Here is a 26,641-nt window from a genome sequence, read left to right as displayed (position 1 = left end):
ATAAAGGGGTCATTTGAGGCAGCCTAGGGCTGAGAGTCAGAAGATCTGTGCTCTTGTCTTTAGCCAATATGGATCACTCCCTCCATTATAAAATGGGACAATGACTTCTGTAGAGGGTTGTGGTGGGGTATGATGAGAGAGGAAATGAGAAGTCACTTGGAGGAAGAAATGTTCTCGATAAACACGAAGTCTGATCACTAGGTTGCATACTAAACGTGGCAAAATTGTCTTGATGATAAAGTTACTTACATTTCAATGGACAATATCCAAATAGCCTATCCACGTCATAATCTGTTGTGGTTCCACACCAGAGCCATCCGTCCGATCGCCCAGCAGTTGTGCAATCCGCATACCACTTGTTTTCAAACTTGAATGGAAATGCACAGGTTGCCCCATTGGCATTGCCCAGGAGTGTGTACATGGCTAGAAGAGACACGTTGACTTGTACTTAGAATGGATGTGAATCTCCTGAACGATTACTTTCCAATCACAAGGTTACTGCAAGGATTGGTCTTACGCTTCTGATCACAGCTCTTACACTAACACAGGGAATTCCTTTGTATTTCCCTTCTCTTGCAACTCCTGTCTTTTGCTGGATACGTGTGTCCTCGGGAAAAACTCTAGCACCACTTCTATGCTGCTGTCTTTTGCAATAAGATTTTCCTCTTTGCTCTCTTGAGCCAAAAACAGTCAGCTCTACTGACAACAACTTTGACTTCTGCATTTCCTCCAAACAGGGAAAAGGCCATCCTTCCCCTCGGTTGGAATCAGAGAATTACTGAATCTCTAGATTGAAAAATAACCTTATAGCTGTGTAACCCAAACACACAGTCAAAACTTCAATCCCCTCCAACCACTCCTGTCCAGCCAGACTCCGCTTGAGTCCCTCAACAACAGCTACAAGAAAGGGTAGGAACTTTAGCATAAATCTCCAATTCACATCATGGAAAGAAATCACTTAAAACCCTTAGATACTATCTATAATCAGTATTTGTCTTTTTTTAAAAAATGAGTCCAAAGAGATCAAAATGTGAAACTCTAGGTTCACCTAGAAAGGAAAGTTGAAACAAATATAGAATTGTGGACTTCCCTGGTGGCGCAGTGGTTAAGAATCCGCCTGCCAATGCAGGAGACACGGATTCGAGCACTAATCTGGGAAGATCCCACATGCTGCGGAACAACTAAGCCCGTGCACCACAACTACTGAAGCCCGCGCACCTAGAGCCTGTGCTCCGCAACAAGGGAAGCCACCACAATGAGAAGCCTGTGCACCGCAACAGGCAAGAGCAGCCCCTGCTCGACGCAACTAGAGAAAGCCCGCATGCAGCAATGAATACCCAACGCGGCCCAAATAAATACATTAATTTAAAAAAAAATAGAGAGAATCGTTATGGATCACGGTTTGGCGTAAGTCAAAAGGAAGCTCATATCTCCATTGACAACCAAACCACTCAAGTAGCTAAATGCTCCAGTATGTTCAGTCTACCTTTGTAGGGATGCTTCTTTGGGTGATAATAATCCTCTATATTGAAATATTCAGTCTCTTGTGACAAGTTTATACTCAGAATTTTTTCTGGGTAGGAATACTCTTTTCCTAATTAAGTTTCATAGATTCTATGACTTTAAAAAGTTCTTTAAAAAAGACATCTTGAAAGTCATTAAGATAATATAACATTTGTAAAACACATAGCACAGCATCTAACATATGTAAAGAGCACAACAAAAAAAAGCTACTTACCTCCTTTCCTTTTCCTTTGCTCGTACTTATTTTGTCCACCTTAAAAGCTAGGTTTATTCTGGTTCCCTCAAAATGACTCTTTTGCCAATTGCCTAGCTGTTAGTAACTTTAAAATGTGATTCTAGCTTTTGTTGCACTAAGTTACAGGACTAATTTTCCGAATCATAGATTGTATAAAGAACATGCTGGATTTGTAATAATTACACCATTGTTCCTTCATATGAAGAAAACGTGATAAGACCACCTAGGGCTAGTGGTACTGTTCATTCAGCTAGCCAAGGAATTCTCCGTGCTCAGTTTACAGATGTCAGTCAGAAATGGCTTTTTAAGGACTAACTTGATTTATTAAACGAAGCACTGATGAGGCCAACTTGACTGACAAATCCCGTCACTGCACTCAGTTGACTCTTCCTCTTGAGGGCCACACTTCCAGACAATCCTCAGATCCGTCCAAGTCTACAAAGTCTGAGTCGATCACTCAAAATTAAATCCTTGGCCTCAGACAGTTTTCTTCCCCAAGTTTTCTTCAGAGAGACAAAGACTCTGCACACATCCTCTCTGCATTGTCTTTACTTCTAGTGCATATTCCAATGAACCGATTGCAAGATCACTCTGAAGGGCTAGATCTTCTAGCAGGAATATCTTTTAAGTATTGGGAGAGACGTAGGGAGTATGCAAAGTGTGGTCAATGGACCATCTGCATCCAGCCACACAGTGTTGATAAAAATAATTCAATAGATCCCTAGGCCCTTCCCCCAATATGCTAATTTGGAATCTAGGTTGGGGGGGGACCTTGGGATCTGTATTTTAAACAAGCTCTCCAGATGGCTATTAAGCATCTTAAAGTTTGAGAACCGCTATCCTAAATCCTATGCATGTTTTTCTCAAAGCAAACAGAAGACCGGAAAATAGGGGCAGGGGGTGGAGAGAGGACTACAGAACTTCAGCGATATCTTTTAAAATAAAATGAGAACTCTGATCTCTTAACACCAAACTTTCTTGTGTTGGATTCCTCAATTAGAACTATTGCCCCACCTGTGGAATTTGACTCAGTCAAGTTTGGTTCACCCTTGTCCTGCCCTATCATTTTCCGACAAGTTTCTCCTGAAATGCTGTGCTACTTAGGTTGCCTCTTGGGTAATTTCTAAACCTACATTATGTTCAGTAAAAGCCTTGGGATAACTTCTTTCTGAGCCCTCCTTCGCACTCTTCTTCAGTTCCTACTCTCTTCTTCTCTTTATAGAACATAGAAGGAAAATGGAAAGCTGTCAAATCATCACCTTGCAAAGAGCTGAACTCCGATGATCTGCATACCTGCCGTAAGCTAAGTTCAACCAACCTTTGCAGCCTCAGTAACATAGTAATTTTGCAAACAGCTTAATCTCTTGCCCCAAGAGGCAGGCTCTTTCTCTGACCTTGAGGTCGTTCTAGATCACACTTCACAGAAATCAAGTGTCCAAACCTGGAAAGTGGTTACAACATCATCTGACTCAAGAAGCCTTTGTAAAGGGCTTCAAGTTCTTTTTTTGTTTTTTGTTTTATCTTTTTTCTGTGCAGCCACTAGAGGACGAAATTTGGCCAAGATGAGAGAAGACTAGATACTCTGATTTTATTTAACCTTCAAGAGTTGAAGGAACCAACTACATATACAATTATTTCCTGCCCCACGGGTGCTACCACTTTCTAAAACAGCAGACTAAAGACGCTGAAGGTTAGTTTATAAGCTAATTCCTTAGCTTTTCTAATTTGCTGACTATTACATAATGTCTCTAAATACCCATAAGGTAACAAATAAATTAGAAACATTTAGAAACCAAAATTGTCACGATTTCATTTTACACAGTCTGAAATGGTAAAGAACGTTGTTCCACGGATCATTTGTTCAGAGGTAATGTAAACCAAAGGAAAAGAAACATTTTGTTAAACTCTTATCACGACAATCATACAGTGTAAAATGGAAGACACTGGGTCAAAGATTACAGTGAAAAGTAATTTTTAAAAACGGTAACCCACTATTAAAAAAGAATCTTAGCAAAAGTTACAAGAAATGTCTTCTCATTAATCACAAATGGCTAAAGTATCATTTAGGACTTTGTACCACATTTACTCATTCACAGAACACAGAATAGTTCCAAACACAAAAGTAATCAATTAATACTCTTCTAGTACAGACTAAACAAGAATATGCTTATTTCCTTGAATTCGTTTCCAACTAAGAGGATGAGAAAGACTTGACAGAAAGGAAAAAAAAAAAATTCCAAGCTTCTTACCTTCATAACCTCTAGAGCATAAATCATCTGTGGTTCCATAAACTTTCCATCTGCTCCATAAACCTGATCCCTTATAAAGCATAATGTTCTTTTCTTGTCTATTGCCATAGTTAAAAAATAAATCTTCTCCCTTGATTCCCAAAAGCGTGTCATTTTTGCATTCCCATCTCTGAAGTTCACTCTTGGAGTCACAGGCATACAGAGTGATGGCAACCCAGTCGGTTTTTGATGGCACCCCTAAGCATAACTTAAAGGCAACACTCATGATCTGTGATTCAGACACCCATCGGAATTTCTGCGCTTCGCTGTCTTGGTTGCAAACTGCAGTTTGAACTGCACTGGGAGTTAATGCTTCCACGCAGCGCCTGTGATCTTCATTGTATATTAAAAATTGTCTAGTGTCTGTTAAAAAAAGAAAGAAAGAAAGAAAGGATGCTTAAGTGGACACATAGGACAAAGACAATATTTTAGGTCAAAAGTTCTCAATGTTTCCATTTCCCGAAAGACCTGTGATCACAGGAAAAGGGTTGAAATTGACTCAGCCTGGGCCAGCTCTGCTCCCTCCGTGGGTCCCTGAAGCTGGAGAGAGACCGGGTTGAGGGGCCTCTTGGGAACATGTGGCTGGAAATCTTCAAGATGTCCTAGTTCAGACAAGGAACCTTATGAAAAGACTTAAATGCCTTAAAAGCACACAAACTGTAGTGGAGTAAACACAAAAGGTAGGTAACGGAGGAAGAAATAATACTCATCTGAGAAAAGCAAATTTGGGGATGAATACAATAATTTATAAAATTAAACACTTGTGTATCCTGGAATGGAATTTTGAAGTCCTACTATCCCCTACCCTTTTTGAGATAGATGAAACCTATACCCAGTGATTCTAACTATAACATTAGTAAGGTTTTTCGTATTTAAAAAAACAATTTTGGGCTTCCCTGGTGGCGCAGTGGTTGGGAGTCCGCCTGCCGATGCAGGGGACACGGATTCATGCCCCGGTCCGGGAAGATCCCACATGCCGCGGAGCGGCTGGGCCCGTTGGCCACGGCCGCTGGGCCTGCGTGTCCAGAGCCTGTGCTCCGCAACGGGAGGGGCCGCAACAGTGAGGGGCCCGCTTACCGCAAAAAAAAAAAAAAAATAATAATGTCCAGCCAATTTGTGAGCTAAGTGTCTTCTGGGAAGCCCAGAGGTCTGGGCAACGAGAGAAGTTTTTTTGTTTTCTTTCTCATCCAACAATAGGTAACTTGGACACCTAGTGTCTTTCATTTCATTGGCATATTCAACCTAACCGCTGCATAACAAAAAGATACAAAAATGCGTTTGATAGTGTTATAATTTGTGAAGTCTGCAGTAAAGGTTGAATAAATGTAGGTTTTATGTCATTTAAGGTAGTACTTATGAGAGTAACTTTATAAATAACAGTTTTTTTATACTTGTAATTTGGGGCTGGTACTTTAAATAAGTATGTATAGATAATTTATGCTTACAATACATAGCTGCTAGCTGGCAAAACTCAACTTCCTCTTGACAAAAAGAAAAAAAAAGATCTGGTAAGCATATTTTTGTCCTTTAAATCAAAATTGATTTCATGTTTCATCATGTAAAGTTTTTTTCTTTTTTGTCTATTTTTTTAATAGACAAATGAGAGGAACTGACTCTTTTTGCGGCACAAATATAAATTAAACACTTTTTGAGAAGTTTAACTAAATTCTTTCTACTTAAGAGGTTCTTTCAAAATGAGCTGGGACAGTATCACAGATGTTTGAGTGTCTGGCTGAGTGAGCTTGGTATGTTTTTTACACTTGATTTCAACTTCAATTTATTTTTTTAATTGATTTTATGGAAGTATAAATTGATTTACAATGTCGTGCTACCTTCTGCTGTACAGCAAAGTGACTCCGTTATACATATATATATACATTCTTTTTCATATTCTTCTCCATTATGGTTTATCCCAGGATATTGAATATAGTTCCCTGTGCTATCCAGTAGGACCTTGCTGTTTATCCACCCTATATACAATAGTTTGCATCTGCTAATCGCGATTTCAATCAGGTCATCCCAGTGAAATTATCAAAGTAATCACAGTGCCACTAAGAGAGGCCTTTGCTTCCACAAGCCAAATTCTATCTACTGTCCTCAGCACCCCGTGGGGTTGGCTCCACTTACACTCGGAGATCAGTCTTGGACTATCAACTTCAAGGTCATAATGGATCTTTGCCTGAAAAGATTATGTTCTCTGGCTGCATCTGCTCTTGTCCACACTTGTTAGAGACCTCTTGCCTCTGTCTTGCCTGGGTTCCTAATTCAGTGCTACTTTGAACCTCTGCCTAGATTCGTTGGCTGGGTTCCTCATGTCTGCTGGCATCTTCGGGATTGACGCCTGTCAACAGAACACGCGGTGCCGACCAAGCTCCTCCCATCTAACTGAAGGCCTTCCCAAGCTTGATCTTTGTGAGGCAAAATGAGTAACTCTGTGGGTTGGTAATAAAATTAAAATGTTAATAATATTTTGTTTTGTTCACAGTAAAACCCAGGAAATAAGAAGGTAAAATGTTCTTTAGAAACAGTTATAGGATAGATTACCATACACAAATGTAAATCTGCTAATCTAAAAAGGTACTGAACTCTGACAAGGTTACCACAGATATCTGTAGACTCAGCTATATTGCCCTTTACATTTCATTTGTGTTGGCTATTCCACCTGTTATTTTCCTATCTAGACTCACCTTCCACATTTCACAGTTTTTCTCAGTACCATCCCAACAATAAACCTCTCTTCCACCTCCTACTTCAGCCATTTGATTTTACTGCTGAGTGGCCAACACTTAGTAACTGTCTAAGTTCAGTCAACCAACCAGTTGACAACCAACCATTTAAGGTAAGGTGCTTGGAAGTCATATTGCATGAATAGTGTTCCTCTTTCAGAATTTTTATACTTACCTGACTTTTATTTCATGTACTTAATTTTTGTCTGTAGTTCCATCCTAATTTCACTCTAAATATGATGGTATTTAATGAGCAAACATCCAATATTCTCTTTTTCATTAATGGCACCATCATCCACCTAGATCCATAAGCCAAAAACCTAGGAGTCGTCTAGATTTCCAGCTTTCCTTCACTTTCTAGGACAACAGTAGAATCTGTTGGCTCTACCCCAACACATACCATGATGGTTCCTTTTATGTGTCAAATTGGCTAAGACATGGAATGCAAATATTTGGTCAAATACCAGTCTGGATATTGCTGTGAAGGTTGTTTTGGGAGGTTTTTTGTTTTGTGTTCTTGTTCTAGATAAGGTTAACATTTAAAGCAGTAGACTTTTAGTAAAGCAGATTACAGTCCATACTGTAGGTGGGCCTCATCCAATCAGTTGAAGGCCTTCAGAGAAAACACACTGAGGTCCCCTCCAGAAGAGGAAATTCTATCTCTAGATTGTCTTTGGACCTGAACTGCAGTATCAACTCTTTCTTGAGTTACCAGCCTGCCAGCCTCCACCACTGCCCAAGGCAATTCCTTAAAATAAATCTCTCCAAAAAGATATTGACAGATAGATGACAGATAGATAGACAGATAGATAATAGACAGATAGATGACAGATAGATAATAGGTAGATACATAGATGATGGGTAGAGAGAGACACACACAGAGATACACACACACACACACACACACACTCACACACACACCCTACTGGTTCTGTTTCTCTGGAGAAACTTGACTAATACAAATACCCTAATCCATTCTTTTCTCTTCACCTCCACTGCCACACCCCAGACTAAGCCACCATGTTCTTCCTCTGATCTTCCTCACTTTGAAACTGGAATCATCAGAGATAATGCCTGATCTCCCAGTTTCCTGGTTGAGATGGGCTTAACATGTCACCTGACTCCAAATTGTAAACCCTACCTAATGTCATAGAATGTTTCTACTTAGCCATATAAAAGAGTCAGATTTCTCTCTGTTTTGCAATCTCTTTAGCAGATTGATGGTGCATATCACAGTCGGCTTGAATAGTTATTCAATAATAAAATTATTTTCTTTTTCTTCTACTTTCAGGGAGAGGTTTTCTAGGTTGGAGGAGATTTTGCTTTTTACCATATCTCTTCCCACATTTAAACCCTTCAAGAGGACCACTGCACACGTGGGAAAAAAACCCTCCAGTCTCCATGTCACAGCTTACTAGATGGGGCTCGATCCAGCCCTGCTGACCCTCTGCTCTCACCTCCTCCCACCCTTGTTCTCACTCACCACCTGCCAGCCACAAAGCCTTTCTGCTCCTCAAGAACTTTAAGCTCATTTTCACTGTAGAGACTTTGTATTTCAAGTTCCCTCTTCTTGAAATACTCATTAAGGTTCCAACTCAAGTGCCAAATCCTTAGTGAGCTAACAATCCAAATTTTACTAGTTTATTCTCTATATACTATTCATAACCATCTTAAAATATATATTTTTAAAATTTTGTTTACTTGTGTTTTGTCTGTGCCCCTACTGGAATGTAAATTCACTGAGTAGAAAGACTTATCGTTCCAATCCAGTACTGTATTCTCTCTTTTTGGAGCATAATAGCCCCTCAACAAATATTAGTTGAATGAATAAAAGAAGAGTCATTAAATCTGAAGCATCTCCTGACTGTAAACCCAGTTACATTCTTTTATTTAATAGTTGATTAATGATGATGGCTCTATTTCATAAGACTTTTTCCCTTGAAATTCTATTTTTACCAAAGAGTGATTTATAAATGTTTATACCTATAAAAGGAGTACTTGGGGACTTCCCTGGTGCCGCAACTAAGGAGCTGGAGAGGCACAACTAAGGAGCCCGCAAGCCGTAACTAAGGAGCCCGACGCAACGAAATAAATAAATAATTTTTTTTTTTAAAAAAAGGAGTACTTGGAAATGAAAAGCTTCTATTTCAATACAAACTTATCTCTTCTTGCTTCCTTTATTTATCTTTGACATTAGGAAGCAGTGCAAGTTTGATATTGCCTTTGCTAGACAATACAAGGAAATGTAAAATCATCGCTTCATGATCCTGCATTCATACGTTATTCTTCTCCTCAACTAGTCAACGTGTAAGTCTCGCTTTTATCACTGTCTCTGTGCAATGTCTCTGAGTTAAAATGTCATACTTCTTCCTCTGAAAGTGATTCAAGACCTTGACCAAAAGACAGCTTTCGGCATTCTTGTCACTCTTAACCAGACCAATGTTTCATTTGGATAAGCATTTAATTTTTGTTTTCTATACTCATTATGTTTTTGTAACAGAAATCTTGCAAAGCTGAACAAATGATAACAGATGATACTTACACATCAGAAATGTATTTACAGAATTGAAGAGACCCGTCACCCATCTTAACTCAATCTTACTAACCTCACATTTATTTTTCAACAAAGAGGCGCTGGGCACCATGCTAGCGACGGTGCAAAGACAAACCAGACACAAATTCCCTGCCACGAGGAGCCCACACTTCAAGGGGAGAAATATCAAAGGTCAAAATACATTTAGGAAAGAAACAAGAAGTTTCCACACCATGCCTCAGGTTAAAAATGGCTGAAACCTAGATATCCAGTATCACAGGTACACATTTTCTTTTCAGCACATTTTAACCATTTTAAAATGCTAACATTGAGCAAGTCATTACATTTCCAAACTTACTGGCAAAGAAAGTTACGTTACTAAAGGTGACAAGTTAGAGACAAAACTATTATATGCTGTACTTCCTTATATATGTTTAGGCTTTCCCCACCATCAATACATAAAATGCTGACATGAAAGCATAAAAGCTAATAACTTCTGGAAGACAGAGAAGCTGGATAAGAGGGAAATAAGTGGGTATTCTGTAGCAGATGCTACCAGAACCATTTCTTCCTGCCTTTTGCCATTTCAGTGAGCGCCAGCCCCGGGCCCCAGTGGCATCACCACATCTCTGGGCCGGGGGGCACTTTCTGGCCATCAGAGAATGCTTCACACACTGCGAAGACCAGCAGGGTCAGAGAACGAACTCCTCCTAGGAGTAGCCCTTTGCCAGTGACCAATGGCTACAGACGAATAAACAGCCCCAATCTTTGCACCGTGGGTAGGATGATTCTGAGGTGCACATCCTACATTGTCACCCAGGGCACCTAGCGAGGCTGAGCTACAGCTGTCCACAGGGGCCATGGCTCCTGGACCCACCATGGACCAGCGGCCTTTATTCTGGTCTCATGTCCGCACCCTTCAGCTAGTCTTTCCCAGGACTGGCTCCCAAATAAACTACTTCACTCAAATCATTGTTGGAGGTCACCACCTTGAGCCACCCAAACTAAGAATCTATCTATTAACCCCTATAAGTGAATGTACACCCACAGATGTGTCTCCAAAGAACTGAAAGTAAGTTAATAAATAAATATTTATTTTTATAAATTTATAATGTTTATAAGTTAAAAATAAATATTTATTATGAACCTAGTATATGCAAAAAAAAAAACTACAACAAGTGCTGGGGGCAGGGGAAAAAACTAAGGATCACACTATTAGGTTTAGTGATGTTGAACAAAAGGATAAAGGAAAAATTGAGAATGATTTTATTTACCACTTCAATCCTTCATTCATTCATCAAATCTCCAGAGAACCTACTCATTTAAGTCCCTGCATTTGGCTATCTGGGGAGGTCCAAGTATGAATCCAATATGGGTTGTGACCTCAAGGAAAGAATAGGGGCTGGGAAAAGGAACTCTGCCAACTTCCTGCCTCCCCTCCTAAAGACAGGAATATCTACACCCTCCCTGGGTTCGTTCACTCCCATCTCAGTAGCTCTCCCTCAGCCTGCTGATCCCTTTACCTGTGTCCTGGATTCCATCCCCTCCTGAGGCTCTACTCACTATCCTTCCCTTTCTCCCCTATATCCTCAACCTCAAAATGCCAGCCTCTCCCCCAATTTCAAGACAAACAAACAAAACCTGTAGGTAAGACGTTGACTCTACACAGCTTTTTCTTCTTCCACTCAACCACACTAATTAATCTTTATGTATCATGTTCACCTGATTGTGACATAATCAGAGCTGTACTGCTCACTGGCTGTGTGACCTTGGTCAAGTCCCCCCCCTCCCACAAAGAATGAGGAGGAAAGCACAGGACCTGCTAGTTGTGAGAATTAAATGAGATCATCTAAATAAAGCACTGAGAACAGTTCCTGACACAGAAACTGCTTGATACATGTAAGTGTATTCTTATCACTAACTTGGGAAAATCAGTCTTAAAGGCAATGTGAAATGGTCCAGAACAGGATGAAACCGGAGAAACAGAGAACCTTTGCAGCAGCCCAAAGAGAAGGACAGAAGGACAGAGACAATGGAGACCCCCAGAGTTTCCAGGTGATGTGGTGGAGAGAGGTATATTCTTCCGGGTCAGCAAACTTGCAGGCAAATGCTTGTTCCGCCGTTCACTAGCTGTGTTGCCTTAGTTAATCATTCTAGCCTCAACTCCAGATCTGTAAAATGAGTGTAGTGACGCTCTCTGATAGAGTTGCTTTGAATTTTCTAAATGAGCTCATTTAAGCAAAGCACCCAGCGTACCATTTTGCAGAAAGTAAACCTTCAAATGTTAGTGTCCTCTTTCCCATCTCCAAGTGAAAAGTCTAAACAATTGATACAAAGAGAGGGACTAAGTAAGTCCTTCTTTGACAGACTGTTGTTTTGAAGCACGTTTATGTCTTTCCTGATGGACACACTCCAGCTGGTAAATTACAGCTACTTCTTAGCCTCAGAGCCAAAAGACCATGGTCAAGAATTAGCTCTGGTCCTTAATGGCTAGCTGACTTCCAAGCCTCAGTTTCCTCGTGTAGTAAAATATGGACTGTACCACCCACCCAACCCATCTCACTGGGATCTGATTAAGGATCTGATTAAGGAACTGAAAGCAATTACTTAAAGTGATTAAAGATCTGAAAGGGCTGTGACCTTATCTTGGTCTGTAATTAGAAGGACCTGTCCAACAGTGCTTACTTCTCTGTCAGTTTCAATTCCTTTTGAAAGGGCACTTGCCTTCCTATCTCCTTTTACTTTCACTTTTATTCTACCTGATTTCCACTAGTTCCCTCTATGGACCAATGTAACCATATGGTATTTCCATTCAATAATGCTTGATGGTTGCCAAGAGGCAAGAGGACACTGCCGTTCTCACATCGACATCAGTTTCCCTCTCTCTGCCATGCAGGTAACAAACCACTTCAGAAGCTACTTTCCTGTGCAACTCCCCTTGTGATCTCTGATCTCCTGGTTCTCCCTTAGCTGCTCAAGATTCAGTCTCAGACCGGGTTTCAGGATCAGTGTCATCACAGTAATCTCCAGGCCCCTTTGAAGACAAGGGTCTTTGTCTTAACTGAGGTTGAGTGTATTTGATTCTTTTTTTTTTTGACAGGTTACCTTCTGTATTTTCTTTTTTTAAAACTTATTGAAGTCTAGTTGATTTACAATGTTGTGCTAATTTCTGCTGTACAGCAAAGTGACCCAGTTATACATATATATATATATATTCCTTTTCATATTCTTTTCCATCATGGTTTATCACAGGATATTGAATCTAGTTCCCTGTGCTAGACAGTAGGACCTTGCTGTTTATCCATTCTATATATAATAGTTTGCATCTGCTAATCCCAAACTCCCAATCCATCCCTCCCCCACCCCCCTGTCCCTTGGCCACCACAAGTCTGTTCTCTCTGTCTGTGAGTCTGTTTCTGTTTCATAGATAAGTTCATTTGTGTATATTTTAGATTCCACATTTAAGTGATATCATATGGTATTTGTCTTTCTCTTTCTGGCTTCTTTCAAGCGTATTTGAATCTTTAAAGCTCACATTTAACTAGGGGTGACTCTTCCTACCTAGAAATTAGGTCCAACACCCTCAGAAGACACTGAAATGTCACTCAACAGAGCAATTGTCTTCTTGCCTATATCTGGAATATCCTACATCCACAGATCTTCATCTCTGAATTATAGAAAAATCAGAGGTTATTTGGGACAACAACATGAAAAATAGACAACTATAAGAGCAATTGAAAAAAGAAAGATGACAAAAATTTGGTTTTGGTCAACAGTGTCTGAAAGTATGTCTTAAATCTGGTATCCAAAACAAGTCATATGTATGAAGGAAGAAATGAGAGACTAGAAATGAAGAAAAGTTAGAAAGAAAGAAAGGAAGAAAGAAAGAAGGAAAGAAAGAAGGAAAGAAAGAAGAAAGAAAGAAGAAAGAAAGAAAGAAAGAAGAAAGAAAGAAGGAAAGAAAGAAAGAAAGAAGGAAAGAAAGGAAGGAAGGAAGGAAGAAAGAAAGAAAGATAGAGAAAGAAAGAAGAAAGAAAGAGACAGAAAGAAAGAAAGGAAGGAAGGAAGGAAGAAAGAAAGGAAGGAAGAAAGAAAGAAAGAAAGAAGGAAAGAAAGAAAGAAGAAAGAAAGAGAGAAAGAAGGAAGGAAAGAAAGAAGAAAGAAAGAGAGAAAGAAGAGAGAGACAGAAAGAAGGAAAAGAAAGAAAGAGAGAGAAAGAAAGAAGAAAGAGAGAGATAGAGACAGAAAGAAAGAAAAAGAAAGGAAGGAAGGAAGGGAGAAAGACAAGAAGAAAAGTAGAAATATTATAAGGAAAATTTTATGAAAAATGAAAACTAGTAAGGGAATAGGCAGTGGGCAACTGTTCCCTGAAGATGTCCAAGATTGGTATGAAACCAGTCATCTGTGGAGCAAAAACGCATTGCTTCTGTTGGATAGAAAGAACACTGCCCTGGGAGTCAGCAGGCCTGAGCATTCAGCAGGTTGTGCCGCTAACCAGTGAGACCCTGGGAAGGTCACTTAACCTGTCAGGACCTCAGTCTTCTTACCAATAAACGAGGAGGTTGGATGCAGCACAGCAGTGGGCTAGAGGTCACATTCACTCTCTTCTGAGAACCAACTGTTAAGTTTACCACCACTGCACTGCCTGTGAGCCAAACCGCCCCAATTTCAAGCTAAACGTCTGTACCTGAGCAACTCTCACCGCATCTCTACCACGATTCTATCCCCACTGAGGTCTAGACGTTGGCACAAGAACTGGATGCAGTTCTTCCCGCTAAAGAGATCACGCTCTCTCTGCTATGCTTGGCCACCCAGCCCCGTCCAGGCACAACAAGGGGTCTCGTGATGTTGATGACGCGGGATGTTCTCAGGAAAGTGGGAGAAAGAAACCACAGGAAGCAGGGAGATCTTTTTTGGGGGGGTTGTATAAATGGGAAGGGAGTCCAGGGGAGGGGGTACAGAGAGTCTGTATATTCTTTATTCTACCGCTAAGCAGGTGCTCTGCTTTTATCCAGAAACCTCCGTTCATGTGCCACTTGGGCCAAGAAAAGGTCAAATAAGAATTAAAGGCTCTCAAGTTAATAACACATTTTCTGGAAAGAGCTCCCTTATACATGTTTTTGTTTTTGTTTTGCTTTTATTCTTTAAGTAAAGATCCTTCAGCTCTCTCCTGCTTCTCCCATAGTTGTGTCTATGAAGAGGAAGACATTCATCAGAGCAAAAGGTATCCTGCTGTCTCCAGGAGGGAAAACTGCCTAAACAAAGTGAGAAAGCCTTTTTGCCCCCAAAACATTAAGAGCAAATTTAAAGAAACTTAGGGAATTCCCTGGCGGTCCAGTGGTTAGGACTCTGTACTCTCACTGCCGAAGGCCCTGGTTCAATCCCTGGTCTGGGAACTAAGATCCCACAAGCCACGCCGTGTGGCTAAAAAAAAAGAAGAAGAAAAAAAAAAGAAATTTAGGGGCTCTATCTGTGGTATCTGTGCTGCCCAGTATGGTAGCTATTAGCCCCAAGGGTCTATTGTACACTTGAAACGAAGCCAGTCTGAATTGAGACGCCCTGTAAGTATAAGATGTACATTGGATGTTGAAATTTTAATTTTAGAAAAATGAATGTAAAAATATCCCAGGAAATTTTATATTGATGAACGTTGACTAATAATATTTTAGATACATTGGGTTAAATAAAACATAGTCATAAAATCAATGTTTCTTTTTACTTTTTTAAAGGTGGCTGCATAACGTGGCTGACGATGTACCTATTGGACGGTGCTGGGTTAGGGTCCAGGTCTCATCCAGTGTCTGTCTGAAGACCTTTAGTGACAGGGAACTTACCCCTAAGCAGAACATTCTATTTGAGACAGCGCAACCGTTAGAAGATTTTCACTGCTCTTAGTTTTCACCTTTGGGGTCACGAAGAATGTATTAATCCTCCTGCACAAGACTGTTTTTCAAGATGAAGACAGGGGTGATGCGGAGCTCACCTGCCCTGCTGTCACACTCCTCAGTGTCTGAGGGATGCGCTCTGCAGCCAGGACTCAGGTAAAATGTGTCCTCAGGCTCCAGGACTCTTTCCTCGGCATTGTTTTTTTGGGAAACTTCTCCTTTAAATGCTAACTCTACTGCTTGTATTGAACAATTGATTGCTATCATGGGAATAAAAAGAAGTCACTACTATTGACAGATGACACTTAGGACGCAACTACTCTGGGTCATATTATGTTCTAAATATTTTACACAGTTCATCTCATTGAATCATTGCCACAACTGATGAAGCAAGTAATACAATGCTCCTTACCTGACACACACAAAAATTGAAGCACAAAGCAATTAAGCAGCTTCCCGGCAGGGGCCAGGTGCAAACCATACTGCCTTTGCTTGTGTTTCTATAATCCCCACTGCTTCAGGCTCATGGTGAGTTAACGCTTTCTGTGATGGAACACTCTCCCTGGGAGGCTTCCTGGTGGTGGGGAGTTTCCGCCTCCTCCGTGGCCTCTACTCACACCCGCGTCCAACTCAACAGGGCATGGAGCGCCCTTTCGCACAGGCTGGGCGCAGACGGCGTTTGCTGATTTGAGAGGAATGAAGGGGGATCGGGGAGCCAGCATTTCAAAGTTGAAATCCCGTTTATCCCACGTAAAAAGAGACCTGGAAATAAAAATTCCTACAGGCACTCTCATTCCAAGGGTAAAGCAGGTTGAGACTAAAATAGAAGAGAGAGTATTTCTTTTATTTCTCCATAAAAGAAATAGAAGAGAGAGACTCCATAATGTCTTTGGGCTTCTGAAAAGCTCTGAACCTATGCCTCACGAGTAATCATCAGTCTCCAGGAAAAAAAAAAAAAAGGGGGTGAGGGTGGACAGGAATAAATCAGTTTGAACAACTTAGAACAGAGATAAGGATCAAGGTGGAACATAGATAAGGATGAACTCTCTGGCAGTAAAAGCTAGATCAAACAGTTCGTCCACTACTGAGTGAAGTAAGTCAGAGAAAGACAAATATCAAATGATATCGCTTATATATGGAATCTAAAAACAGGGTACAAATGAACTTATCTACAAAACAGAAATAGAGTTACAGATGTAGAAAACAAAAGTATGGTTACCAGGGGGTAAAGGGGGGGAGGGATAAATTGGGAGACTGGGACTGACATAAGCACACTGCTGTATATAGGACAGATAATTAACAAGGACCTACTGTACAGCACAGGGAACTCTACATAATACTCTGTAATGGCCTGTATGGGAAAAGAATCTAAAAAAGAGTGGATACATGTAGATGTAAAACTGATTCACTTTGCTGTACACCTGAAACTAACACACCGTTGTAAATCAACTATAATCCAATTAAGAAAAAATGTAACGGCTCATTCACAGAAAAAAAGATGAGTTCTAAAACTCCCATGGAATCTTCGGGCGGGGGGACGATCTGCGATCCATCCTTAGACCTACCATGAAGAGAGACACCAGTGCCGCCTTCCTTTTGGCCAAAAACACTCAGAAGTTGTCGGTGGGGGTTAGATAGAAACTGAAAACTAGAATCGGCCAACCACAGAGGAAATCGCTCTAAGAATAAAGCGGGGAAGAGGCAACGGCAGATGAGAGAAGAGGTAAGAGGAAGATGGGGCTCTGTGGCGCTCAGGTCAGGCGGCCCCTCTGCCCTGCCAAGCGGCCGCCTCCTCCGGGTGCCCCGCTTCCAGGCCTGGGGACCAGGCGGAGGTTTGCCACAGAGCTGGTGGTGCGGAGCCCTGTTTTCTCTTCCCCGCAGGTGTGGAAGAAATCCCTCAACCCTGACCCAGAGGGGAGGGGGTACCCCAGGCTCCAAGTCAGAAAGCTTCCAGGTCAGAGCCCACTTACCCAGGAGCTGCACGGCAACCGGAAGGAGAGAAAGGAAAGCCAGGAGCGCGGACAGCTTCATGGCCCAGGGTTGATCCTCTTCTTGCAGGGATGGAGAGGAGAGAGCCGGGAGAACCAAGACAGTGAGGGCGCCGGCTCGCCCTGCCCCTCCCCCCCTCTCTGCAGAACCAGCTGAAAAGACGCTTGGAGGCAGGGCCCACTTTTAAAGGGCTTCTGAAATTAGGGAAAACCTCCAATAAGGAGATATCCTGTCACATGAGGGCGGTTGGAAAAACAGGAATTCAAAGTTACAACTTTGCTTTGTAAGCTAACTTCTGAGAAGAGCAGACACAGGGGAAGGGGAGAGAGGGCCACGTGGGGGGAGAGCGATGAGGAAGATGGGGGAGGCGAGAGGGGGCCGGTGAGAAATGAGCAGCCGGGCCAGCCTGCAGGGCAGTGGGAAGTGAAACTGCTCTGGGCCTCCTGGTCCTGCTCGGAGGATGGGGCCATGGGGAGGGCAAGCTGGAGGCCACTACCTGGCCTGGAAAAGTCAGGTTTCCTCTGGGAAGCCACTGAATCAGGGGACCCTCGGCAGACAAATCCCACCAGAACATGGTAGAGAGGGTAGGCACTAAGAAAAAGGACAGTTTTCTGGGGGAAACATACTCTTAAGAGCTGAAACGGACCCACCTCGTTCTCCATATTCAGTGCTTAGAGCCTCCTTTTTCCTTAGAAATCTTCAAAAGAAACTTCACGTGGAGCTTTGTTCCTTTTGGCTAGAAGAAAAGTGAAATAGAGATTAAGCCTAGGAAAGAATCTCAGTCATAACAGGAGGGAGAAACTTCTAGAAGTCTTTTCCTAGAAATTTCTCTAGAGAGCCAGAGAAAAGTGACAGGATTTGCAGTAAAGCCTCGCTGCCCATCCTTGACCATAGTGATCTTCTTCAGGTTCACTAGGGTCCTCTTGCTGGCAGAAAACCTGCTCATTTGGTCAAAAAGATGTATATTCATTACAAGATAGGCAGAATACTTTCTTTTAAAAAAATGGAAACAGGTATTTCATTAAGCACCATATTAACCCTAAACATCTATTTTGTTATTTTTTCAGAAGTGAAATATGAATTAAGAACATTTTGAAGCAGATATTAGTAATTAGATAGCCAACCCACAACTGGCGTGTGGGAAATGTTAGCCAGTCAAAAAGAAGCTACTGGAAACATTGTATTCTTTGAAATTTTAAATGAATAGTTTGTCTTCAAGCGGAAAGCTCACACAAAGATTCACACCTCTGTGATAATGTTATACACTTTGCTTCCTAATAAAAAATGTGACATTGTTCTCTTACTGAACTTTTTTTTTAGCATTCTAAATTTAAGATTATTCTGACAGGATGGAAAAGATGGTAAAAATGTAGGGCACAAGAAAAATGTTTCATTTTTGTTAAGCTAACTCTTCACTGACATAAAAAAGTTGGTTACAAAACAGAGCAGATGAAACAAAATGTTGTTTTCTAAAACAGTGCTTCACTGATTTATCATGAGAAAAAACATATTTTAAATGAGGCATTCATGGTTTTTAAATGTAAATCAATTCTATAAATTAAAAAAATTTGGCCTAATTTGGATTTCTTTTAATTTCAGAAGCAAATAAAACTTAACTGAATTCTCCCTACACTCACATTCAAGGTTTTTTAAATTACACAAGTGTGTCATATGGCCAACCAGGATCAGTGGTAGAATCTGTGACTTTGAAACAAAAGGAGGCCAATTGTCCCACAAAGAATTTACCCCATAACACTGACCTTACTGAAACAAAAATTTAACAGGCTAAAAGAAAAAGAAATCCAACTCTTGGGGGAGTGAAGGTGGAACTGGAAGCTATAGAAATCCGTCATTCTACCTCAACAGCTACTGAATTGGCAGAAAGCGTCTGGAGGAACTATTTTGGAACTCTAGACTCTAGTGGAAACCTGGGAGCGTCTGGTGGAGAGCTTGGTGGAGAGGCTGCTAAACATCAGTGGGTTTCAACCTCTCCCCTGTGGTAGTGGCTACCATCCTCCAGTCCCCCATCTTTGTGGCAGGTAACAGTGAGGGTGGCAGACTGTTTGGTGCAGCTTGCCAGAACCAGGACAGACCATCAGGAACTTGTCCTCCAAATATCAGAGTTGTGTGTTCTGAAGGCTGACTGAGCTCTTCATTGCTTTCACCACTTCTGTTCAACATAGTACTGAAAGTTCCAGCCAGAGCAATTAAGCAAGAAAAAATAAAAAAATAAAAGCATCCAAGAAGATGTGGCACATATATACAATGGAATATTACTCAGCCATGAAAAGAAACGAAATTGAGTTATTTGTAGTGAGGTGAATGGACCTAGAGTCTGTCATACAGAGTGAAGTAAGTCAGAAAGAGAAAAACAAATACCGTATGCTAACACATATATATGGAGTCTAAAAAAGAAAATGGTTCTAAAGAACCTAGGCGCAGGACAGGAATAAAGACGCAGATGTCGGGAATGGACTTAAGGATGCAGGGAAGGGGAAGGGTAAGCTGAGACGAAGTGAGAGAGTGGCATGGACATATATACACTACCAAACGTAAAATAGATAGCTAGTGGGAAACAGCCGCATAGCACAGGGAGATCAGGTCGGTGCTTTGTGACCACCTAGAGGGGTGGGATAGGGTGGGTGGAAGGGAAAGCAAGAGAGAGGGGATATGGGGATATGCGTATGCATATAACTGATTCACGTTGTTATACAGCAGAAACTAACACACCATTGTAGAGCAATTATACTCCAATAAAGATGTTAAAAATAAAACAATAAAAATAAAAGCATCCAAATTGGAAAGAAAGGAGAAAAAGTATCGCTCTTCACAGATGGCATTATTTTATATGTGGAAAACCCTAAAGCTTCTCCAAAAAACAAAAACAAAGCTAAAGCTAATAACCAAATACAACCAAGTTGAAGAATATAAAATCAAAACACAAAAATCAGTTATGTTTCTATACACTATTAATGAAAAATCTGAAAAGGAAATTAAGAAAACAATTCTATTTACAATAGCATCAAAAAGAATAAAGTACTCAGGAATAAATTTCACCAAGGAGACAAAAGACTTATACAATGAAAACTACAAAACATTGCTGAAAGAAATTAAAGAAGACCTAAATAAATGGAAAGCTATCCCATGTTCATAGAATGGTAAACAAAGCACTGTTAAGATGACAATACCACCCTATCTCTTAGAATACTACCCTAAGAGATCTATAGGTTCAATGCAATCTCTATCAAAATCCCAATGATTTTTTTTTGCAGAAATAGAAAAACCCATCTTAAAATTCATAAGAAATCCCATTTAGCCAAAACAGTTTTGAGAAAGAACAAAATTGGAGATTTCACACTTCCTGATTTCAAAACTTACTACAAAGCTACAGTAATCAAACAGTGTGGTACTGGCATAAATGAGTCATAATGACTAATAGAATAGAACAGAGAGCCCAGAAATAAACCCTCATATTTGCATTCAATTGATTTTTTTACAAAGGTACCAAGGCCATTCAATGCAGAAAGGATTCAAAATGGATCAAAACCTAAAGTTAAGAGCTAAAATATACAATTTTTATAAGAAAACATTAGGAAAAAAACTTCATGACATTAGATTTGGCAAATGATTTTTTCTTTTTGGACATGACACCAAAAGCAGAGCAACAAAAGAAAAAAGTAGATAAATTAGGCTTCATCAAAATTAAAAACTTGTGTATCAAAGGATACTATCAAAAGAGTGAAAAGCCGACTCACAGAATGAGAGAAAATATTTGCAAATCATACACCTAGTAAGGGATTAAGATCCAGAATATATAAAGAAATACAACTCAACAGCAACAGCAAAGCAACTTATTCTTAAAATGGGCAATGGACTTCAATAGACATTCCTCCAAAGAAAATATACAAGTAGCCAATAAGCGTGTGAACAGATGCTCAATATCATTAGTCATCAGAAAAGTGCAAACAAACCCACAATGGTATAACGTTTCACATCCATTAGGATAGCTATTATCAAAAAACAAAAACAGAAAATAACAAGCATGGATGAAGATGTGGAGAAATTGGAACCCTTGTGTATTGCTGGTGGGAATGTAAAATGGTATAGCCACTGTGGAAAACAGTTTGGCAGGTCCTTAAAAAGTTAAATGCGGAATTGCCCTATGATCCAGCAATTCCACTTCTGGTATATACACAAAACAATTAAAACCACAGACTCAAACAAATATTTGTACACCAATGTTTATTGCACCATTATTCATAGTAGCCAAAAGGTAAAAGCAATACAAGTGGCTATCAGTAGATGAATGAATAAACAAATGTGGTATATATATACAATGGAATATTATTCAGCCATAAAAAGGAATTCTGATATGTGCTACAGCATGTACAATCTTGAAGTAATACAGAAACAAGAGGACAAATATTGCATGATTCCACTTCTATGATGAACGTAGAATAGGCAAATTCACAGAGACAGGAAAAATAGAGGTTACTGGGGACTGGTGTGGGAGGGGAGAACGAGTGCTATTGTTTAATGGGTTCAGAGGTTCTCTTTGGGATGATGAAAATTTCTGAAAATAGTGGTGATAGTTGCATAACATTGTGAATATACTTGCAACCACTGAATTGTACATGAAAAATGATAACTTTTATGTTATGTATATTTTACCATATTAAAATGAAATCCAACCCTTAGCATCCTCTTTATACCCTTCTACTAAGTTTTGGTTCTGGTTTTTGGTTTGCTATTGATGACAGTGGTTGTTTTCAACTAGTACTTCCTTCAAGCTAAAGAAGGATTTCTAGAAAATAAAGGAAATCCTCATTTTTTCTAATTGGTAAGACAATTGCTGAACTATTTCATTTCCTCTTAGACTTTCTCTTCACACCCACTCAATTCCATATAAGATGAACTAGTGACTCCTCTCTTCTGAAACAATTTCAAGAAAATTAGCTCCACGAATTATTTGGTAACCTGTTCTACCACTTCTCCTAGCTAAAACTGGTGACTGATGCAGAAGTTTGTTTTGTTTAACCATCTCTATCTTTTAATGGGCAAATGTGCTCAAATGATAACAAGATAATTTCAACTCAGAAGGAAAAAAGAAGATACAATGATGCAGTTAAGTAAAAACTTTTAAAATGTAAAGACAGAAAACTGGTTTTTTATGTTCTTATTCCTCGATTTTCCAATCCTATCAAAATACATCAAAACACCAATAATGCATTTGCAATTTAACAGAAAATAATTACCTTATAGCAATCAAAAAATCTTTGTATTGGATTATTTATCTAAAATTTGACTTTAATTTGTAATTCTCTTCAGATGGTATATTTAGATTCACTGTAATCTACAGTGTATGCAGACTATTTGAAGAGCCTGTGAGTTTTATAGTTTTGCAATCAATGTTTTGTTTTGTTTGGCATGGCATACGTCTTTATTATATATTGGGTGGGCCAAAAAGCCTTCAGTTTTTTAAGTAAAAATAAAAGACACATTTTTCATTTTCACCATGAACTTTATTGAACAACGTATTCACCCTTTTGTTCAACTACTTTCTGCCATTTTTCAGGCAACTTCATAATTCCATCTTCCCAAAACTTTTTGAGCAAAGAACTTTTCCAGGTGCCTTTTACAGTCTTCCAGGGAATTGAAATTTTTTCCACTAAGAGAATTTTGTAAAGACTGAAATAAGTGGAAATCTGAAGGCGCGATGTGTGGTGAATACAGAAGATGAATAATAACTTCCCAGCCAAAGTGTAATAGTTTTTGCCTGGTCATCAAAGACACATGCAGTCTTGCGTTATCCTGATGGAAGATTATGCGTTTTCTCTTGACTAATTCTGGATGCTTTTCGTCGAGTGCCATTTTCAGTTGGTCTAATTGGGAGCCATACTTGTTGGAAATAATGTTTGGTTTTCTGGAAGGAGCTCATAATAGATAACTCCCTTCCAATCCCACCATATACACAACATCACCTTCATTGGATGAAGACTGGCCTTTGGTGTGGTTGGTGGTGATTCATTTCGCTTGCCCCACGATCTCCTCTGTTCCACATTGTTGTACAGTATCCACTTTTCACTGCCCATCACAATTTGTTTTAAAAACAGAACATTTTCATTACATTTAAGTAGAGAATCGCATGTGGAAATATGGTCAAGAAGGTATTTTTCACTTAACTTCTGTGGAATCCAAACATCAAATCAATTCACGGAACCAAGCTGGTGCAAATGACCTTCAACGCTTGATTTGGATATTTTGAGTATGTCAGCTATCTCCCACGTGGTATAACGTTGACCGTTCTCAATTATTCTTTCAATTGATCGCTATCAACTTCAACTGGTCAACCCGATAGTGGAGCATCATCCAGCGAGACGTCTCCAGCACAAAACTTCACAAACCACTTCTGACGCGTTCGATCAGTCACAGCACCTTCTCCATACACTGCACAAATATTTTTGTGCGTTTCATTTGCGTTACCTTTCTTGAAATAATAAAGCATAATATTCCAAAAACGTTGCTTTTCTTCCATCTTCAATATTAAAATGGCTACACAAAAATTTACCAATTTTGATGTCTTCTTTTTTTAATTGGAGAATAATTGCTTTACAATGGTGTGTTAGTTTCTGCTTTATAACAAAGTGAATCAGTTATACATATACATATGTTCCCATATGTTCCCTCTTGCGTCTCCCTCTGTGCAAGGTTAGGTTGTTTATTCGAGATGTTTCTTGTTTATTAAGGTAGGATTGTATTGCTATAAACTTCCGTCTTAGAATTGCTTTTGCTGCACCCCATAGATTTTGAGTCGTCATGTCTCCATTGTCATTTGTTTCTAGGTGTTTTTATATTTCCTCTTTGATTTCTTCGTTATTGAGTAGTGTACTATTACCCAGGTACGTGGGGGGTTTCTTGCCTTTTGGGAGCTCTGAGGTCTTCTGCCAGCGTTCAGCAGGGGTTCTGTAGGAGTTGTTCCACGTGCAGATGTGTTTCTGGTGTATCTGTGAGGAGGAAGGTGATCTCCGCGTCTTACTCTTCCGCCATCTTCCCGGAAGCCCATAAGTCTTTTTTAAAATGCACGCTAAGAAAATTGTTTCCAATGAAGTTAAAGACAACTAAGTGCTACCAGAGCCATCCTACAGAAAAAACAGAACGAACATTTTGGTCCACGCAATACTTATTTAACATTACAAAAAAAATTAAGTATAAGATTATGTGACCCATTTAACATTTGAAAAACATTTAAGAATAAGACAAAAAATGTACTTTTATGATCTAAAAATGACCCAAATTTTATAGATGGAAATCAAGACCAATAATCGTAGGCATCTTCTTCAGAATTACACCAAATATGTAACACTACCTATAATTTTAGCTATTTAGAAGGTAATATTTATTCATTAAAATAGTCTGGAAAATCTATTCCCTCAGGTATCTACATCTTTAAAAAGAAAAATAAAGAAATGCATTGTAGAGAAAGAAGGCTTTTCTGAAAATCCATTAATATTCCAATTTCAATGCAAGGAAAGTTATGCAAGGATCATTCTGACAAATTAAGATTTGTAAATGTGTAAGTGCAAATTTTCACAGCAAATAGTACTTGAGTAATTATACCTAAAACATATAAAATCATTTTTATATATTTACGACTACACTACTTTTTTTAAACATCTTTATTGAAGTATAATTGCTTTACATTGTTGTGTTAGTTTCTGCTGTATAACAAAGTGACTCAGCTATACATATACATATATCCCCATATGTCCTCCCTCTTGCATCTCCCTCCCACCCTCCCTATCCCACCCCTCTAGGTGGTCACGAAGCACCGAGCTGATCTCCCTGTGCTATGCAGCTGCTTCCCACTAGCTATCTATTTTACATTTGACTACTTTTTAAAAAAAGACTATTTTTTTAGAGCAGTTTTAGGTTTACAATAAAATTGAGATGAAGTTACAAGACTTCCCATCTCCTCCCCTGCTTCCACACATGATAGCCTCCCTCATTTTCAACATCCTCTGTACTCTTCCTGTTCATCTCTTTTCCCTCCCCACCCCACCCCAACTACTGATTTTTTTGTTGTCTCTACAGTTTCACCTTTTCCAGAATGTCACATAGTTTTGAACCATATAGTAGGTAGCCTTCTCCAATTGGCTTCTTTCACTTACTAGTATACAGTTAAACTTCCTCCATGTTTTTTCAAGGCCTTATAGCTGATTCTTTTCTAGAACTGAATGGTATTTCATTGTCTGGAAGTACCAAAGTTGATTTATCTACTCCCCTACCAAAGGACATCTTGGTTGTTTCTAAGTTTGGGGAGTTAAGAATAAAGCAGCTAAAAACATCCACGTTCAGGTTTTTGCATGGACGTAAGCTCCCAACTCCTTTGGGTAAATGTTTAAGGAGCATGACTGCTGGATCAGATGGTAACAGTATGTTTAGTTTTGTAAGAAACCATCAAATTATCTTCCAAAGTAGCTGCACCATTTTGCATTCCCACCAACAATGAATGAAAGTTCCTGTTGCTCCACATCCTTACTGGCATGTGGTGTTGTCAGTACTTTGATTTTGGCCATTCTAATTGGTATGTAGTGGCATCTCATTGTTGGTTTAATTTGCATTTCCCTGATGACATATGATTTGGAGCATCTTTTCATATGCTAATTTCCCATCTGTATATCTTCTTTGATGAGGTGTCTGTTCAGGTCTTTTTTCCATTTTTAAATTGGATTGCTTCTTTTCTTATTGTTGAAATTCAAGTGTTATTTGTATATTTTGGATAACAGTCTTTATCGATTTGTCTTCTGTAAATATTTTCTCCCAGTCTGTGGTTTGTTTTCTACTTCTTTTGATATTGTTTTTCACTGAGAAGATGGTTTTTAATATTAATGAAGTCCAGCTTATCGATTATGCCTTTCATGGATCATATCTTTGGTGTTATATTTTAAAAGGCATCACTACACCCAAGGTTACTAAGTTTTCTCCTATGTTTTCTTCTAGAAGTTCTATAGTTTTGTGTTTTCCATTTAGATCTGTGATCCATCTTGACTTAATTTTGTGAAGAGTATATCGTCTGTGTGTAGATTCATGTTTCTGCATGTGGATGTTCAGTAATTCCAACACCATTTGTTGAAAACACTATCTTTTCTCCATTTTATTAATTTTCCTCCTTTCTCAAACTGGTTGACAGATTTATGTGGGTCTATGTCTGGCTTCTCTGTTCTGTTCTTTTGCCAATAAAATTCTGTCTTGACAACTGCAGCTTTATAATAAGACTTGAAGTCAGGTAGTGTCAGTTCTCCAACTTTGTTCTTCTCCTTGATATTGTGTTGACTATTCTGGATCTTTTGTCTCTCCATATAAACTTTAGAATTAGTCTGTCAATATCCACAAAGTAACTTGCTGGGATTTTTATTGGGGTTGCATTGAATCTATAGATCAAATTGATAGATATAGACCAG

The 26,641-nt window shown here is 39.5% G+C and overlaps 1 protein-coding gene across 2 annotated transcripts in view; it reads right to left on the bottom strand.

Moving 5' to 3' along the window:
* MRC1 (mannose receptor C-type 1) overlaps positions 1 to 17,887 on the bottom strand; it is a 96,295-nt gene extending 78,408 nt beyond the window's left edge. Inside the window, exons 1-4 of one of the 2 annotated variants that reach the window (XM_024750139.1) lie at positions 17,831 to 17,887; positions 17,162 to 17,242; positions 4,009 to 4,410; positions 250 to 423 (exon numbers count right to left, since the gene is read on the bottom strand). In XM_024750139.1, the coding sequence (XP_024605907.1) occupies positions 250 to 423; positions 4,009 to 4,410; positions 17,162 to 17,222 (637 nt within the window). In that variant the 5' untranslated portion in view covers positions 17,223 to 17,242; positions 17,831 to 17,887. Of the gene's footprint in view, positions 1 to 249; positions 424 to 4,008; positions 4,411 to 17,161; positions 17,447 to 17,830 lie in introns of those variants that run through there. The other variant, XM_024750138.1, reaches the window with a different exon arrangement.
* Between the last annotated feature and the right edge of the window lie 8,754 nt (positions 17,888 to 26,641).

The sequence above is a fragment of the Neophocaena asiaeorientalis genome, unplaced genomic scaffold (assembly GCF_003031525.2).
Source record: "Neophocaena asiaeorientalis asiaeorientalis breed wild unplaced genomic scaffold, Neophocaena_asiaeorientalis_V1.1 scaffold4, whole genome shotgun sequence".
Taxonomy (NCBI): Eukaryota; Metazoa; Chordata; class Mammalia; order Artiodactyla; family Phocoenidae; genus Neophocaena; species Neophocaena asiaeorientalis.
Note: the sequence above shows the minus strand (reverse complement) of the source record. Positions and strands in the feature narration are given on the sequence as shown.